At 46.3% G+C, this 16,163-nt stretch overlaps 1 protein-coding gene across 1 annotated transcript in view; it reads right to left on the bottom strand.

Moving 5' to 3' along the window:
- The window catches only part of SPIN1 (spindlin 1), a 115,568-nt gene that overhangs the window by 22,506 nt on the left and 76,899 nt on the right, over positions 1–16,163 (bottom strand). The window contains exon 4 of the mRNA XM_082243871.1: positions 2,391–2,624. Coding sequence (XP_082099997.1) covers positions 2,391–2,624 — 234 coding nt within the window. The remainder of the gene's footprint in view (positions 1–2,390; positions 2,625–16,163) is intronic.

The raw sequence follows: 16,163 nt of genomic DNA, 5'->3' as shown, positions 1-16,163 counted from the left end.
TGATTAGGACAGGCCCTTTACTTCATTCTTCTCCAGAGGACACTGTTAGTGCACTTGTCTGCCCCACCCTTTTTCTTCCCTTATCTCATCTATTTTCCTTTTAACAACTTCTAACTTTTCTGGAATATCACTTACTGGTAGACCTTAGTGAGAGGAAAGAGTGAGATAACAGAAAAGAGAAAAAAGGATCGACAATATTTAAATCGATAAACAAATAATTCATAAATGCATGATGTGCCAGTATACACCTGTCATTTCTGTAAACTAGTTTTTTTCTCTTTCATATTTCGTATCGATTCTAGTTTTACTTATCCTTAATTCACTGTGAGATTTTGGTTTGACCCCTCTTGGGCCCAGCCCCCCCTTGATGTTTCGGTCTCAAGTTCTGTAGTTCACGCAAACCTATATACAGATTGTTTGTAATCCTCTACTTATACTTCGTTCAGGAAATCTGACAGATAAATCTGAACGATCATTGATTTGCTGCAGTTTATTTTGACAAGACAATGTGTACAGTGACTCACGGAATTGTCTGTTCAAAATGTGAGTGTGTTTTTTGCTCTATACCTAATAAAAGTACATAGTGTAACATACTACACCATGAGGATTTTTCCTCTCTCATTTCTATGACATCCAGGCTGTTAATTTTTTATCTCAGCGGAAACACAATCAATTGAAGATCATTAAGGCTGTAACCTGTTGGAGAAGAACCTTTCATCTGTGTATCCATTGGGGGTCATAAGGATTTCCTGTAAGGCGTGCTGAGATCCCTGTAATGGGGATCATTTAACTCTGGTAAGAGGCCGCACTTATTGGTGTTTGGTGGAGGCTTTATCTCTTTAATTACCACCTGGTCTGCAGGAACTGCTCTTGGACTCCTTTTTTCTATATGGACGTTCATTACTAAGTGATTTATGGAATTACATAGTTTGTATGGACTCACCTTTATCTTAAGCTTTTGCTGAGATTGAGATCACTGTGTCAAGCACTGTATACCTTGTTTTTAATGTGATAATTTGCTATGTTGTATCTGAGAAGCTTTATCATATTAAAAGAATTTAAAGAAAAAAAAAAAAAAAAATATTAACTAGGAGCTGAAACATCCCTTAGGATTGAACTAGGGGATCAAGCCATGCATTTAGTATAAACAGCAATGGTTTAGCATATTGGCATAAAAGCATCTGTAGATTGCATGGCAGGGCTTGCCAATGAAAAGCGCTTTTAAAAAATCTTTTTAATCTTTTACAGGGTCCCCAAACTTGGATTGTCCTTCACAAGGCTCAGGAGGACAGCAAACAGCAGGATCTACCCACAAGAACTAAAAACTCGTGACTTTTTGTCCCAAGACAGGAGCTCACCATCATTACTGCTTTGGGGAGAGAGAGGGGAAGACGTTCATGCTAAGCACTTGTAAGCTGCTGTAAACCCAGAGAAAAAAAAAAAACAAAAAACAAAAAAAAAGTGGTTGCTGGTTAGAAAGCTTGCTCAGAGGAGCCAGGGTGCGCAACTGCAGTAACACTCAAATGAGTAACTTCTGCCATACTAGACGCCACAAGGAGGTTCTGCAGTAGTACCAGTCGCAGAACATCAGCTACAACCGCTGAATGCGCCTACAGCAACAGATTCTGGGTATAATCTTCCATGGCTCTGTCAAAAAGATTCAACAGATCTGAAAGCTGCAGTAGAATCTGTAATGGCATTGATACAGCAGTAATTTTGATAGGAAAATCATTGTTAGAAGAAAAACTAGCAAAAGAAAGTAAGAAAAACTAGCTAAAGAAAGTAAAGGTTTTCAGTAGAAATAAGAGGTCCATCACCTAAAGACACTAGCAAGAAAAACAAAAAGAACCCCCAAGGCTAAGGGGGGAAGAGAGCGAGCACGAGAGAGAGGGAGCGAGAGCGAGCTGCTCAGAAGCCTTATTTGCCTTTGTCTAATCACATTAAGATAGCTGCATATAACTCAATAGTAATGACTAGAAAACCTGTGTTCCATACTGTACCAAGAAAAAGGATTGATGGCGGTTCTCAAAACTTCTCAAAAAATTTTGCAATACAAAATAACTTATAGAACTGGAATAATAAAAGGATTTTCCTGAATATTTTAGTGCAGGTCTGAAGGATGTGTCCTGTAACTTGAATATTTAAGTGCAGGTCTGAAGGATGTCATGTAACTGGGAAATAAATCAGGATTTATGAACTATACAATTTTATACTAATTGCTCAAATTAGAAAGCATACATTTAAAATAGAACATAAATAATAAATGTAATCTTTACTTATCAAGTAACCAACTCTCAAAACGGGAAAGCCCAAACATATTGCTTCCTGTGAAAAGAAGAATGCAAAGGCAATAGTCATGAGGACTGGCTTTCCAGAAAATCATTACTTACTAGAGTCTGGCATGATACGAAGATCTCCTTCTTTATAGTCATCTAAAAGCTGATACATGTACAAGACAGGGTCCTTTTCATATGTTATATAAAACCATGTATTCATGATTGGTGCTCTTGCTAAAACCATCCCTCGCCATTCATCTTTAGAGCCATCTTCTGTTTCAAACATGTGTTCCACAGCTTTACCAATCATTGTGTCGGCCAAATGGGCATCGCTAATTCGGGATGAAGCTAAAAGAGAAGTATGAACACCATTTAACATTATACAATCAGATGTGTGTCCTAAAATATCCTTTTTCACAGCAATTTTGTTACTCAGTTATGTGCATTACAATTAAGTTTTTCAGTTCTTGGGGAAGTTATCAACTTTTAAATGCAGCAATATCTGCCATTTTTGTCCCTCAAGTCTACTTAACCACTTTACGCTCTTAAGATGTACTCCTACGTTAATCAAGTTGAAGCGGTTGTACCAGACTAAAAACGTAGATTGTGATCTACGATTTATTGTCGACAAGCAGTTACTGCCATGTAAAGCCTCTCATCAAGGCTGCTTTCACACGGAGCAAAAAAAAAAAAGCACCTAAAAAGCTCAAGAAAAAATGCTTACCTTTAAATTCTATGCACTTTCACTGTGGTGTAAAAAAAATCCTGCTTGCCACATTTTAAAAAAGGTTTGGTCAGAGAAAAAAAAAAAAAAAAAAAGACCACACACTTCTCCCCATTGAAATGAATGGGAACCGCCTCAAACAGCCTTTAAAAAAACAAACCACCGCTAAGTTTTTGGTGCAGTTTTGAGTCACAGGTCAAAAGAGAAAAAAAAAAAAAAAAAATGGATTTTTGTCACCGTAAATCCTTTTCTCTGAGGTTCACCGACAGACACAGCTCAGGCTTATGCTGCTCTCTTCAGGAGTAGGACTAGGCAGAAACAATTTTGGCTACGCCCCCGATACACTCCCAGAGGGGTATACCATTACTTCCTGCTAAAGGGCTTCTATTTGTAACAAGCAGTGTCAGAATACATACCTCAACCCAACAGAGGGGTGGGTGCTGTGTCCCTCAATGAACCTCAGAGAAAAGGATTTTATGGTAGGACAAAAATCCATTTTTCACAGGGACACAGCTCCATGTCTTTTTAGATCCTTGGGATGTCCCAAAGCAGTGTCAATATGGAGGGGTGGGAAAACAGTAATGCATAGAATTCCCAACAAGGGCTAAAACATAGCCAACCAGGTAAAACAGGAGCTCTAAACAGGAACAACTGGAGCACCCTCGTATGCGCCTTGACAGGGAAAGGAGGAACCTGATCCTTAATGGAATAGGCCTGTACCACCGTCTGCCTGATCCATCTGGAAATGGTCTTAGCAAATGCGGACTGCACCTTACGAGATCCATCCGAAAGAACAAAATCAGATTTTCGAATCCACTCAGTCACTGCCAGGTACACCCAAATTGCCCAAACTACATCCAGGGAGTGTAGAGCAATTTTCGGCTTAGGACATAAAGACAGCAACACAATATCTTTCAAATGAAACCCCAAGACAACCTTCGGAAGGAACGCCTGACAGGGTCTCAACACCACTTTGTCCCTGTTAACCACCAGGTAAAGCGACCGACAGGACAACGCAGCCAACTCCGACACCTTATGCACAGACGTAAAAGCAACTAAAAAAAGGCCACCTTCCGCGACAGATTGAGGAGAGGAAGTTCAAATATTTTCAAACGGAAGCTTTTGAAGTACCGACCGTACCAAATTGAGATCCCACGGAGGTACCAGGGATCGCACTGGAGGAGCCAGATGGCAAACCCCTTGCACAAAAGTGTGAACCAAGGACTTCGCCGCCAATGGCCCTTGGAAAAATATGGCCAAGGCGGAAATCTGGCCTTTTATGGAGCCCAGAGCCAAACATTGATCTACACCTTGTAGAAACTACAACAGGCGACACACAGAAAAGGAGCAGGTAGAACCTCCCAAGACTCATACCAAGTAATGTACGCCTTCCAAACTCAATGATAAACCTCCCTAGAAGTAGCTTTCCTAGCTTTCAACAGTGTAGAAATCACTGACTCCAACAGGCCCTGTGTCCTTTGGCACCTGGCTTTCAATAGCCAGGCCGTTAAAGCTAGCGACTAAAGCAGGATGGAAGATTTGTCCCTGAGACAGATCTTCCCTGAGAGGAAGTTTACAAGGAACGTCTGCTACCAGTCCTGCGTACCAAGACTGGTGAGGCTACCAGAATGACTGGAATCCTTTCTACCTAGATTCTGCGAAGCAGTCTCGACAGACGTATTGGAAGAAAAGCTTAAATCAGACGATACTGACCCCCAGGGGGCCACCAGGGCAGCCAGAGCATCCTGAGACCTTGACACAAACCTCTGCACCTTCCTGTTGAGACGGGAGGCCAACGGGTCCACATTGGAAGTCCCCCACCAGAGACAGTTGATAAAACCCCTCCGGATGAAGAGCCAATTCTCCCTGAAGCAACGTCTGCCGACAGCTACTCCGCTTGCCAATTCTCCACCCCCGGAATGTGTACAGCAGAGAGGGCCAGAAGATATCTTTCTGGCCACCGCAGGATGCCGGCAACTTCCCAGGCCACCAGAGCACTTCTTGTGCCCCCTTGATTGACATATGCAACAGCCGTAGCATTATCCTCACCAGGCATCTCTGCAGACGATCCGTCCACTGAGACGAACCCGAATCTCCAGGATGTTGCTCAGCAGACTGGACTCGAATCCAAACACCTTGAGCCTAGTATACTCAAGACACCTCCCCACCCGGACTGGCATCTGAAAATCATTGTCTAATAGAGGGGAAGAAAAGACTTCCCCAGTCAAGCGCCGGAGAGCAGACCCACTCGTAACCCGGCTCAACAGGTTCAGATTGTCCCGCGACTTCCATTTGGCAAGAAGTTAATCAAGGGCCATGCAGGGGGCAAGAGTACTCTTCTACCCACAATCCTCAAAAAGTTAAGGCGCCTCGCAGTAAGCGAGGACCTTCCTTCAAGGATTACCGGGGGCTTTCGTGCCTCGGGGGCGCAGGAAAAAGAAACCATTCAAACCCCCCGGAGGAAACAAGAAGTCTTGGTCAGGTAAGCCCAGGGCCAGTCTGGTTCAAGGGACAAGCCCTCCTCTGCATGAAGGGACGCCCTCATCCGATTCAGGGGTGGTGGGGGGGGGGGGCATCTGTAATTTGAGAACCCTGGACGTCTCTGATCCCAGACAAATAAGCTCACAAATTGATTTGTACAGGGTACAAGATCGAATTCCGGTCTCGCCCAGCAGACAGGTTCTTCCCATCAAATCTCCGTCTGTCTCCAGATTGTTTGGTCGATCTCAGGGAGGCAGTGCAGGATCTCCTTACACAGGGCGTTATTGCCCCAGTTCCTCAGCCGGACAGGTTTCGGGGTTTTACTCGAACCTGTTCACGGTGCCAAGGAAGGAGAACAAGGTGCTTCCAATTCTGGACCTCAAAAATCGCTGAACCACTTTGTGGGGGTACAGAAGTTTCGAATGGAATCCATCCAGTCGGTGGTGGCATCTTTGCAACAAGGAGACTTTCTGGCCTCCATCGATTTAAAAGATGTGTATCTGCACATCCCCATTTACGAAGGCCACCAACGGTATCTCAGTTTCGCAGAGGCGGCGGAGCACTATCAATTTGTGGTCTAGCCTTCGCTCCCAGGGTCTTCACCAAAGGTTTTGGCCCCGGTGTTTGCTTTGCTCCGCAAGAAAGGGATTGCGGTCCTCGGTTATCTGGACGATCTAAAAAGGGCGAGCTCTTATGTCACCCAGTCGGGGGACCTGGCATCCACGGTTCAGACTCTTCAGGAGTTCAGGTAGACCATCAACTTCCTGAAATCTGCGCTGACTCCGTCAGTACGACTGAGTTATCTGGGTATGATCTTAGACTCATGTGAGGGTCTTTCTCCCCCCCCCCCCCCCCCCGGAGGAAAAGCTCCGAACCTTGCAGGGCGAGATCAGGATCCTGAAGTACAACAATCTCTCCTCTGCGGACCTGTACGAGGGCTCTGGGGCTGATGGTGTCGGCCTTCGAGGCGGTCCCGTTTGCCCAATTTCATACAAGACCTCTGCAAGCAGAGATTCTTGCCAATGGGAACAAGGATCCGCAGTCTTTGGACAGGATGATTTGTCTGAGCCGTCTCACGCGGTCAGAGCTCTCATGGTAGCTCCGTCGCCTGCTCTGAGCCAGGGCAGGTCCTTGCTGCTGCTGTTGTGGACAATGATCACCACAGATGCCAGCCTGACAGGCTGGGGTGGAGTACTGGACACACTTTGCGTCCAAGGAACGTGGTCGACGGCAGAGTCGTCTCTACCGATCAATGTCCTGGAACTCAGGGCGATCAAGCTCAGCCTGTTCCATTGGGCGCCTCGGTTACAGTGTCCCCCGCTTCGAGTTCAAACCGGCAATGCCACAACTGTGGCTTACATCAATCACCAAGGGGGCACCAAGAATGCTCGGGTGGCCAAGGAAGTGGCCGAGATTCTGACCTGGGCCAAGGCGCACGTTCCGGCTCTTCGCGCAGTTCACATCCCAGGGGTGGAGAACTGGCAGGCGAATTACCGTCAGACTCTGGATCAGGGGGAATGGTCCCTGCATCCAGGGGTCTTTCGCATCCTGTGTGGCTGATGGGGAACGCCGGAGGTGGATCTGTTCGTATCTTGTCTAAACAGAAACTGTTGGTGGCCAGGGCTGGAGATCCTCTGGCCAATGCCGTGGATGTACTGGTGGTGCCTTGGAGCTTTTAGCTGATCTATGCCTTTCCTCCGCTACAACTGTAGTCTCGGTTCCTCTGCAGGTTGGCGACGGAGGCTGTGCAGGTGATCCTAGTAGCGCCAGACTGGCCTCGCCGGTCTTGGTGCGCAGACGTGGTGAGGATGGCAGTCGAGCTGAGCCTCCATGGCTGCTGCCTCAGAATATCTGCTGTCTCAGGGACTGATCTTCCATCCTGCTTTATAGTCGCTGGCTTTAACGGCTTGGCGGTTGAAGGCCAGGTGTTGAGAGACAGAGGTCTCTCTGATGCTGTGATTTCTACCTTGTTTAGAGCTAGGAAGAATACTTCCAGGAAAATTTATCATCGTACTTGGCAGATGTATATTGCCTGGTGTGAGTCGCAAGGGTTGCCTCCTTGTTCCTTTTCGGTGGCGAGGGTATTGGCTTTCTTACAGAAAGGAGTGGAGCAACGTTTGGCTCCAAGCACGATTAAACGTCAGGTGTCGGCCTTAGCCATTTATTTCCAATGTCCCTTGGCGACCAACTCCTTGATTCGCACCTTTATTCAAGGGGTGCGTCATCTAGCTCCACCAAGGAGGTTCCCTTTACCTCCGCGAGATCTGAACTTGGTTTTGTCCGTTCTACAACGACCTCCCTTTGGAAATATTAGAGAAATTTCTCTGCCTTTGTTGTCTCAGAAATTTGCCTTTCTGGTAGCTATTAACTCTGCTCACAGGGTGTCTGAATTGGCAGCTCTGTCCTGCAGTTTGCCTTATCTGGTCGTTCATAGGGATAAGGTTGCTCTAAGACGTGACTAATCTTTTTCCACCTGAATGAGGATATTGTGTTGCCTTCGCTCTGTGCGAAGCCCAAGCATCCTAGAGAATTTGCTCTGCATTCGCTGGATGTGCTTCGGGCGATCAGGGTTTACCCGTCGGCCACGGAATCCTTCCGGACGTCTGATTCTCGGTTTGTCCTTCCTGAGGGATCTCGTAAGGGTTCGGCAGCGTCTGCTGCAACCATATCAAAATGGATCAGACAGAGTATTTTTCAGGCCTATTCATTGAAGGGTCAGGTTCCTCCTTTCCCTGTGAGGGCGCATTCTACTGAGCGCTGAGTGCCTCTTGGGCTTTTTGCCATCAGGCTTCTGTGGCTCAGGTGTGTAAAGCGGCAACCTGGTGGTCTATACACACCATTACAAAATTCGACAAGATTGATTTGATGGCATCCTCGGAAGCTTCCTTTGGCCGCAAGGTTTTGCAGGCTGCTGTTTGACGTGTTCTCTTTCAGGGGTAAATTTTTGTTTTGGGGTAAGTTCCTGCTGGAATGGTTGAGCCTCCATTGCCCTGTTGGCTACGTTTTTTAACCTTGTTGAAACGTTAACAGTTGTTGGTTGCATTCTTCCCTCCCCTCATGCCTACACTGCTATGGGACGTCCCATTAGTGAAGAAACTTCCAGAGCTGCGTCTGTCAGGGGACGTAAGAGAAAATTTAATTTTTGTAATAACGTACCGTAAAATTATTTTCTGAGTCCTCTGACAGACGCAGCTCCTGCCCCTCTATATTGGGGTTGGTTGTGTTCTCCTTCACTGCTTTGCTATGAAACCGATTCTATGAGCAGGTGTGCCTGGGGTCATGTGGATAGGACGGCCACTAAAGGCATACCTAGTGAAAGCTTCCACTGCCTAGCTACTCATAAAGTGGGCACACATTACCCATTAGTGAAGAAACTTCCAGATCTGCATCTGTCAGAGGACTCGGAAAATAATTTTATGGTAAGCTCTTACAAAAATTCAATTTTTTTCCCCATTACGTTAAGGTCTAGGATACCAAGATGATAGCAAACACCCGCCTCAAAATTGAGCCTGTCACGGTGAAAAAGGTATCGAACCAGAGCCTCAGCTCTCTTGTCCACAGGATCCTTAAAGGACGGAGAATGCTCCATCGGGAAAAGTATGGCCTTATTTAACCTGGAAAGCTGAGAGTCTGAAGGTGGAACCGTCAGTTTCTTCAGGAGACCCCTCAATGGGATATCTCATAGCGAAACGCTTAGGTAATCCAACCATGCGTTTCAGGGATCACCACTGCCTAGTGGCAATCGTGTCAAAATAGGCAGGAAAGGGGAACGCCTTAGTCACCATGGAAGATCTGCGGGCGCCAAATTGCACCAGCAGCGCTGACTCAGCATTAGCAGAGTCCTCCAACTTTAAAGTTTCCCGCACTGAAAATCAGTGCCTCCACCAGCACCTTTTCATGAGTGGCTGCAGTGGAAGAGGATTCATCCTCACTGTTCGAGCACTAAGGGTGCGTTGATGCAGATTCAGTGGGTTGACTTGCGTCTGCGGTGGCCAAATCCACCTCTGCACTGGGCACAAGAGGAAAAAAAATAAAAAGTTTCTTTTTTTTCCCCCAGAAAAAAAAAAAAAACAAAAAAAAAAACCCTGCACACCACTACCGCTGAGGTACACTACCAAAAGGATCAGCGCAGCCCGCTGTGCTGTCTATAGCAGAGGAAGGACTGTATACCCACAGGGACTCACCACAGTGCACACAGAGCTGGATTCAGAGTGCCAAACAGCCTGCCATGCTGTAATCAGAAAGGATGAGGAAGTGCTGACACTGTCACTAGAGGCCCCCGCCGCACGTCATCGCACTGGACTTCAAAAAAATGGCCGTTGCATAGACTACAACGGGAAACCCCAAAAACATGGCCGCTGAGGCGGAATACAACCATCCACGGCAAAATGGCGGGACCCAAGGGAATTGTTAGTCCACCACGAGGACCCCCCCTGCACAGTAATAAATGCAGGCACCCCTAAAAAGGAGCCATCAGCAGTACACACCCACCGCCCTCCAGCCCAGCACCTAACCAACATTCCCACTCAAACACCCATGCACCCCAAAGGGGGACTAAAGGAGGGGGATGGGGCAGGTGAGGGCGACCATTACAGGGGAAAAAAAACCTGCTAGGGAGGGGGGGGGGGGGGGGAACCATGAGGTGAGGATGGACACTGGGGCCTACCATCCCAATGAAAGGCCCGAGTCCACCCCAGCATTTCCCAGAGATAAGAGTACTATTCACCACACCTTGGAATTAATGGGCACCACTCCCGGCAGACCACTGTGCCCAGAGGTATGCTGCGACTCTGGTCATGGCCGTTGTCGTGACCAGGGCTACGCGGCACCGCAAGGAGTTTCACTCACTGGCCAGCCCTCGGCCAGTGGGGCTATGTCACGGCCAACCTAGCATGGAGCTAATAGTTGGGTCGCGCTCGCAGGCCAGACTGGGAAGGCCATAAGGATCTACGATATCCAGTGCGTCACCCAGTTCGGCTGTTAATTGTTTTCTGTTCCTGTGTGAACTAAAGAAAAAATTCCATAAAAAAAAAAATTCCATAAAAAAAAAAAAAAAAAAAAAAAGAAGGAAAAAGTCCAGGACCGCAGATCCCAACTCCTGATTAGGCAGAAAAAACTAAATAAGTCCTATAGCAGGAAGTGATGGTATACCCCCTGGGACTGCCTCAGAGGGGTAGCCAAAATGGTTTCCGCCTAGTGCTCCTCCTGAGAGAGCAGCATAAGCCCAAGGGTCTAAAGGCTCGGTTCACACTTGTGCGATGCGGGAACACTGCGAATATGCAGCGTGTTCCCGCATCTCATCCGCACATCTGGCAGTTCACACTGCCATCTGCGATACGCAGGGGGTGTCAATTAAAAGTTGACACCCCCAGTTGCGATCGCATATCGCAGTGCGATCTGCAAGTTCGCACAGAATCGGATCGTACAAGTGTGAACCACTGTGCGATCCAATTCTGATGTGGCTCAAAAAAAGCCTCATGTGCGAGTTTGCTGTGGATGCGCTGCAAATTCAGCCGTACAAAGTGTATGGCTGAACTCGCATCCGCACATGAGATCGCATGTAACGAAGGAGCAGTGCGCTCCGAATTACATGTGATCTTGAAAACTGCACAAGTGTGAACCGGCACCAAGACGACATGGAGCTGTGTTTCGTCAGTGAACGAAAGAGAAATATAAAAAATTTGTAAGCACCGCCATCATTCTACGTAAATACGAACATGAACGCAGGTTTCACACGCATACATACACTGATTACACCACACATTTGAGGTATTATGGCAAAATGTCAGTGAGCGCCAATTCTAGCTCCAGACCTTCTGTGTAATGTTCCATATATTCTGGTAAACATGGAAAATATTTTTATTCCTTAGCAAGTAGGTAAAACTGTAGTCTTTCACCTATCTTCCAGAGACAGCTTAGAAAACTGTACAGTGCCTTGAAGATTTCCACGATGTTACAACCAAAAACATTTTATTGGGATTTTATGTGATAGACCAACACAAAGTGGCATAGAATTGTGAAGTGGAAGGAAAATGATAAATGGTTTAAGTTTTTTTTACAAAATATCTGAAAAGCGTGAAAGGCATTTGTATTCAGCCCCCTTTACTCTTAAACTGCTAACTAAAATCTAGTGAAACCAATTGCATTCAGAAGTCACCGGATTAGTAATGTTTGTAATTTATAGTATAAATACAGCTTTTCTGTGAAGCCCTCAGAGGTTTGTTCGAGAATCTTGGTGAACAAACCGCATCATAAAAAGGCAAAACACCAGACAGGTCAGTAAAAAGTTGAAGTTTAAAGCAGGGTTAGGGGGGGGGGGGGGGAAGCACTGTTCTTTCCATTTTCTGATGGATTGATTATAGCACAACTGCAAACCTACCAAGACATGACCGTCCACCTAAAACGGACAGGCCGGGCAAGGAGAGCATTATTCATAGAAGCAGCCAAGAGGCCCATGGTAACTCTGGAGGAGCTGCAGAGATGCACAGCTCAGGTGGGCGAATCTGTCCTTAGGACAACTATTACTGATAGTTGCACTTCACAAATCTGGCCTTTATGGAAGAGTGGCAAGAAGAAAGTCATTGCTGAAAGAGCCATAAGCAGTTTCGTTTGCAAGAAGACATGTGGGGGGACACAGTGAGTGCCAAACGTAACCTGTGCCTCCGTCGCAGCCTCCATTTTTAGGGCCTCACGCACAGATATAACCAGTGCTTCCACCAGCGCCTTATCTTGCGCTGCAGTAGAGGTAGAAACATCATCCTCACAGTCGGAGGAGACCGGGAGCGAGGTAGCAGACCCAGCAGGGAGTCCCGCGTCAGACTCAATCTGAGACAGAGGGAGTTTCTTAGCACCTCGTCCTTTAAAGGCCACCTCCACCCGGGACACAAACAATTCCAGGACCGCCGAAATTGCATCCATGGACAGCTGGTGTCCGGAAGGCCTTTGCGGCCTTCCCTGAGGGGTTCAGATGGGAACACATTATCTGTAAGGTGCATGTTGCACCAGGGGAACCAGTCGGCAAAAATTGAAGTTTTTAAAAATGTCCCACCGCTCTACAGCACCTCCCAGAGGTCAGGCAGAGCGCACTGGAGACCCCCAGCAGGGAGAGAGAGAGAAACCCCCAGACTCACCACCCTGTACCAAAGATGTACCAGGAGGCCCAGAACGTCTGCACAGTACGTGTCAGCAGCAATCTCAATCCAAAAGGGGAGGATCTGAAGAACAGCCCAGGGTATAGGGAGCAGCTCAACCCACAAAAAACGCCTCCAGGAACTCCCATTCTGATTCATTTTAGAGAAAGCCACCGCAAAATGGCTGTGCTGGGTGTACCAAGATTGCCACCGATCGCGGCACGAGGCTACAAGAAAATGGCGGCCCCGCGCGGCCTGCAGAGCAATTGAGGACACTCGTGGAGACCCCCAGACTCCAGAAAGGGATCGTTTGAAAGTTGGGCCCTGGAGTAACAGGCAGAGACCCCCCCCCCCGCTCGTCTGGCGCCACACCACCCCCACACATCCGGCCTGAAGCTTGGTCCCAGCCCCCGGGAGTAGTCCCAATAGCCCCAGCAGGTGAGGGTCTGACCGTCCCAGGGAGGGGCCCGCGTCCACCCTAAAATCCGCCAAAAGAAAGGGGGGGGACATTTACTCACCATACCGGAACAGGACGACGCAATCTCCTGACAGAATCAATCTCCGCCAAAGTGGGGGGGGGGGGGGCTGGCTGTCGGCGAAGAAGTAGTAGAACCGCACTCAGGTAGATGAAAGTAAAAATAATACTTTTTTATTCTTCAAATCATAGATGAACAGACAGTGCAGGGGAACAGGCAATCCAAGGTTAACGCGTTTCACGGCACATACAGCCGCTTACTCATAACCGTAGTGATGGGTCACGGAAATCGGTTTGATATACACATTCTAATTTGATGATTGATCGCAGGTTTGTGTCATCAACTTGATGTTTCTCAATTGAGAGACCGATAAATCCGTGATTCAGCACCTGGGATATTTAGACATACATATGGGAGTGCTTCACAAACATGACAATAAATGTAAACAACATAAAAAGGTGTACAACATGAGTGATAACTATAATAATAAAATCATGTAATGCAAGAGGAAAATCCATCTCGGCATAATACAGAGGAAAATATATATACAACAAAACAAACATCAAAATGAAAATGCATTATATAAATACATAATATTGCATAACTTTCCTCTGTTATCTCGCATAGATATTGGGTCTCAAGACATGCCTGTATCTAAATAGCAATAAATGATGGAAAATAATATTGGGAAAACAAATAGATATCTTATATGAATGTGAACAATTGAACAAAATATAACTGTTTCCCAATGAAAATATAAAAGTATATATATGATGTGAAATATAAAGTGTACATAGTGTATGCAAATGTATCAAATGCAATACAAGTGTACACAATCACACACATGAGCATGCATGGGTAAAATGCTGTCAGCCAAACAGGAATGCTGCGACTTGGGCCTAGACCCGGTTGTATGCGACCTGGCAAGACGTTTAACTCGCGGGGCCAGTCCCCGTCCAGTGGGACTATGTCGCAGCCGGCCTGCGCGCACTCGTTGGCCGGCTGGGGTGACCACTGAATCTATACATCCAGCCCGTCGCCCAGATCTGGCATAGTTGCTTGTAGATCAAATGGACATCCTATGCCGGAAGAGAGGGTATACCCCCTGGGACTGCCCATAGGCGTAGGCAGAACTTTTTTCTGCCTAGTGTCCTACTTCTGTAGGGGGCAGCATAACCCTACTGATATGAAGATCAGAGACTGCGTCCGTCAATGAACGATCGAGAAAAGCCCTTTACTCTTGGTTGTCTAAATTTTGAATGTAGATTTTCTCTGCCTAACCAGTTTGGGGGGGGGGGGGGTGGGTAGTCATAGACCTCTGAATATAGTTTTAGTGCCACGGAGACTCATTTATCCCTGAGATTTTAGTCTGGTAATTTTATTCAATCCTTTTTAAATTTTCCCAATTGAATTTTGATAGATCTGCGGTTTTTTTTTTTTTATTGAGGCTGAAAGAAGGTACAGAGATGCAGGATAATTTATTCATTTTAAGAATGGCTTTACAGTCAAACCAGGTGCTCAACTTGCAATGATCTTCTGGAAAGGTAGAATGTACGTGCAGAAGCAGTCATTGACGTTGGGAGAGTAAAACCCATCACTTGCCACCAAAATGGAAATGATGTATGAATATGCTGCACTTCAGAAGTGGGTAAAGGACCATTTTGGGGTGCTAGTTTGGTGAAATAGATTCAGACCAGAAACTTATCCAAACTCGTCAAAGTTATGGGATAAAGTTTTGAGGTTGGAAAATGAAAAAGATGGGATTTTCACTTATTTTCTAAAGCCAACATGAAAAGTAGTGGTGGCGAGGGCCATCTTTGCTGCATTCTTCTGTAAAAAGAAAACCATTGCCATCTTCCTAGGCCAAAGGCATTTAATGTGCGAGTGTTGCTATGAGGCTGTCTCATGCTTCTCTGTCGAAGGCCTTCTCCAGGTCAGCTGAGAGAAGGCTCTAGACTTATGACAACCGGGCTCAGTGTATGTTAATAGTCTATATAGTGTGGTCGCTTACCTCTTCCGGTCATCAAGCCTACTTGATCCAAACATCTTTATTAGGTAAGGGGGGGGGGGGGGTTGCAACAGTTTAATACAGAGAATGCATTAAACCAAAAAAACAAAAACAAACCCCCTTGACATTGGAGCCACTTTAAGGGCCTGTTCACACCACATGCAGTCCAGTGCGTTTTTCTTTTCCCTGCAATACATCCGGAACAGATCTGGAGTGCATTTTTTGTGGTGTAAACCAGCCCTATCTAAAGGTTTTTTCTACTACAAAGTTTGCCTGTCACGTTTTGGTTATATGCATTTTCTGTTTGAGAGCCTTTAGTTGTGCATTACAGGTTATAGTAGTGGCATGATGGTGGGGGGGGGGGGAAGCTACAGGGGTTTCCATAGCGGGTTGCACAAGATCTCTCGTGAACAGTGTGGCAGTCTGGTAATTGGAAAGATAACGGACCCTTATTTAGGAGTATGGCTGTTGGGAGTGAAAGGGGGGGGGGGGGGGGTAGATAATCCTCTTAATGGAGAACACCTTTTTGGCTTCACCCAAAAACCATAAAAAGTAAGCCTCGAGAACCAAAAAAAAAAAAAAAAAAAAAGACAGGATTGTTGCACACACACAGGAGGCATGGAAGGGAAGGAGGATTTGGCTCTTCTAAACAAGGTTTGGATGTATTTATATAAGTGTAGCACCGAGGATCTATTCTAGCCCTCTGGTGTCTCAATGAGGTCTGGAAGTTACCATGACAACACAGCAAGGATACATCTCAACAAAGTCTGGCATACAAGCTCAGCTGCCACTGAGCATTAGAAACATTCTGACAAACTGCACAAACCTAACTTTTTTTTTTTATGCAGCAAAAAAGGAGAGATGTTTAGAGGACGACTGGGGGATTTGAAAGAATAGGTGGCATTGGACGTAGTTTAGGTAAATACATCAAGCAAAATTTAAGCTGTGGGTAGTCTTGTTTGCACCCTCCAGCTCAACATTCTTTGACATGAAAATAAAAAGGAGCTGGCAGAAAACTGGCAGGTAAACAGGGATGGCATCCAGTCAGATGCAGCCACTGTAAGTATT

Source organism: Pelophylax lessonae (genome assembly GCF_965119305.1).
Source record: "Pelophylax lessonae genome assembly, chromosome: 1".
In the NCBI taxonomy this organism is placed as follows: Eukaryota; Metazoa; Chordata; class Amphibia; order Anura; family Ranidae; genus Pelophylax; species Pelophylax lessonae.
This window is presented reverse-complemented; position numbering and strand designations above follow the sequence as displayed.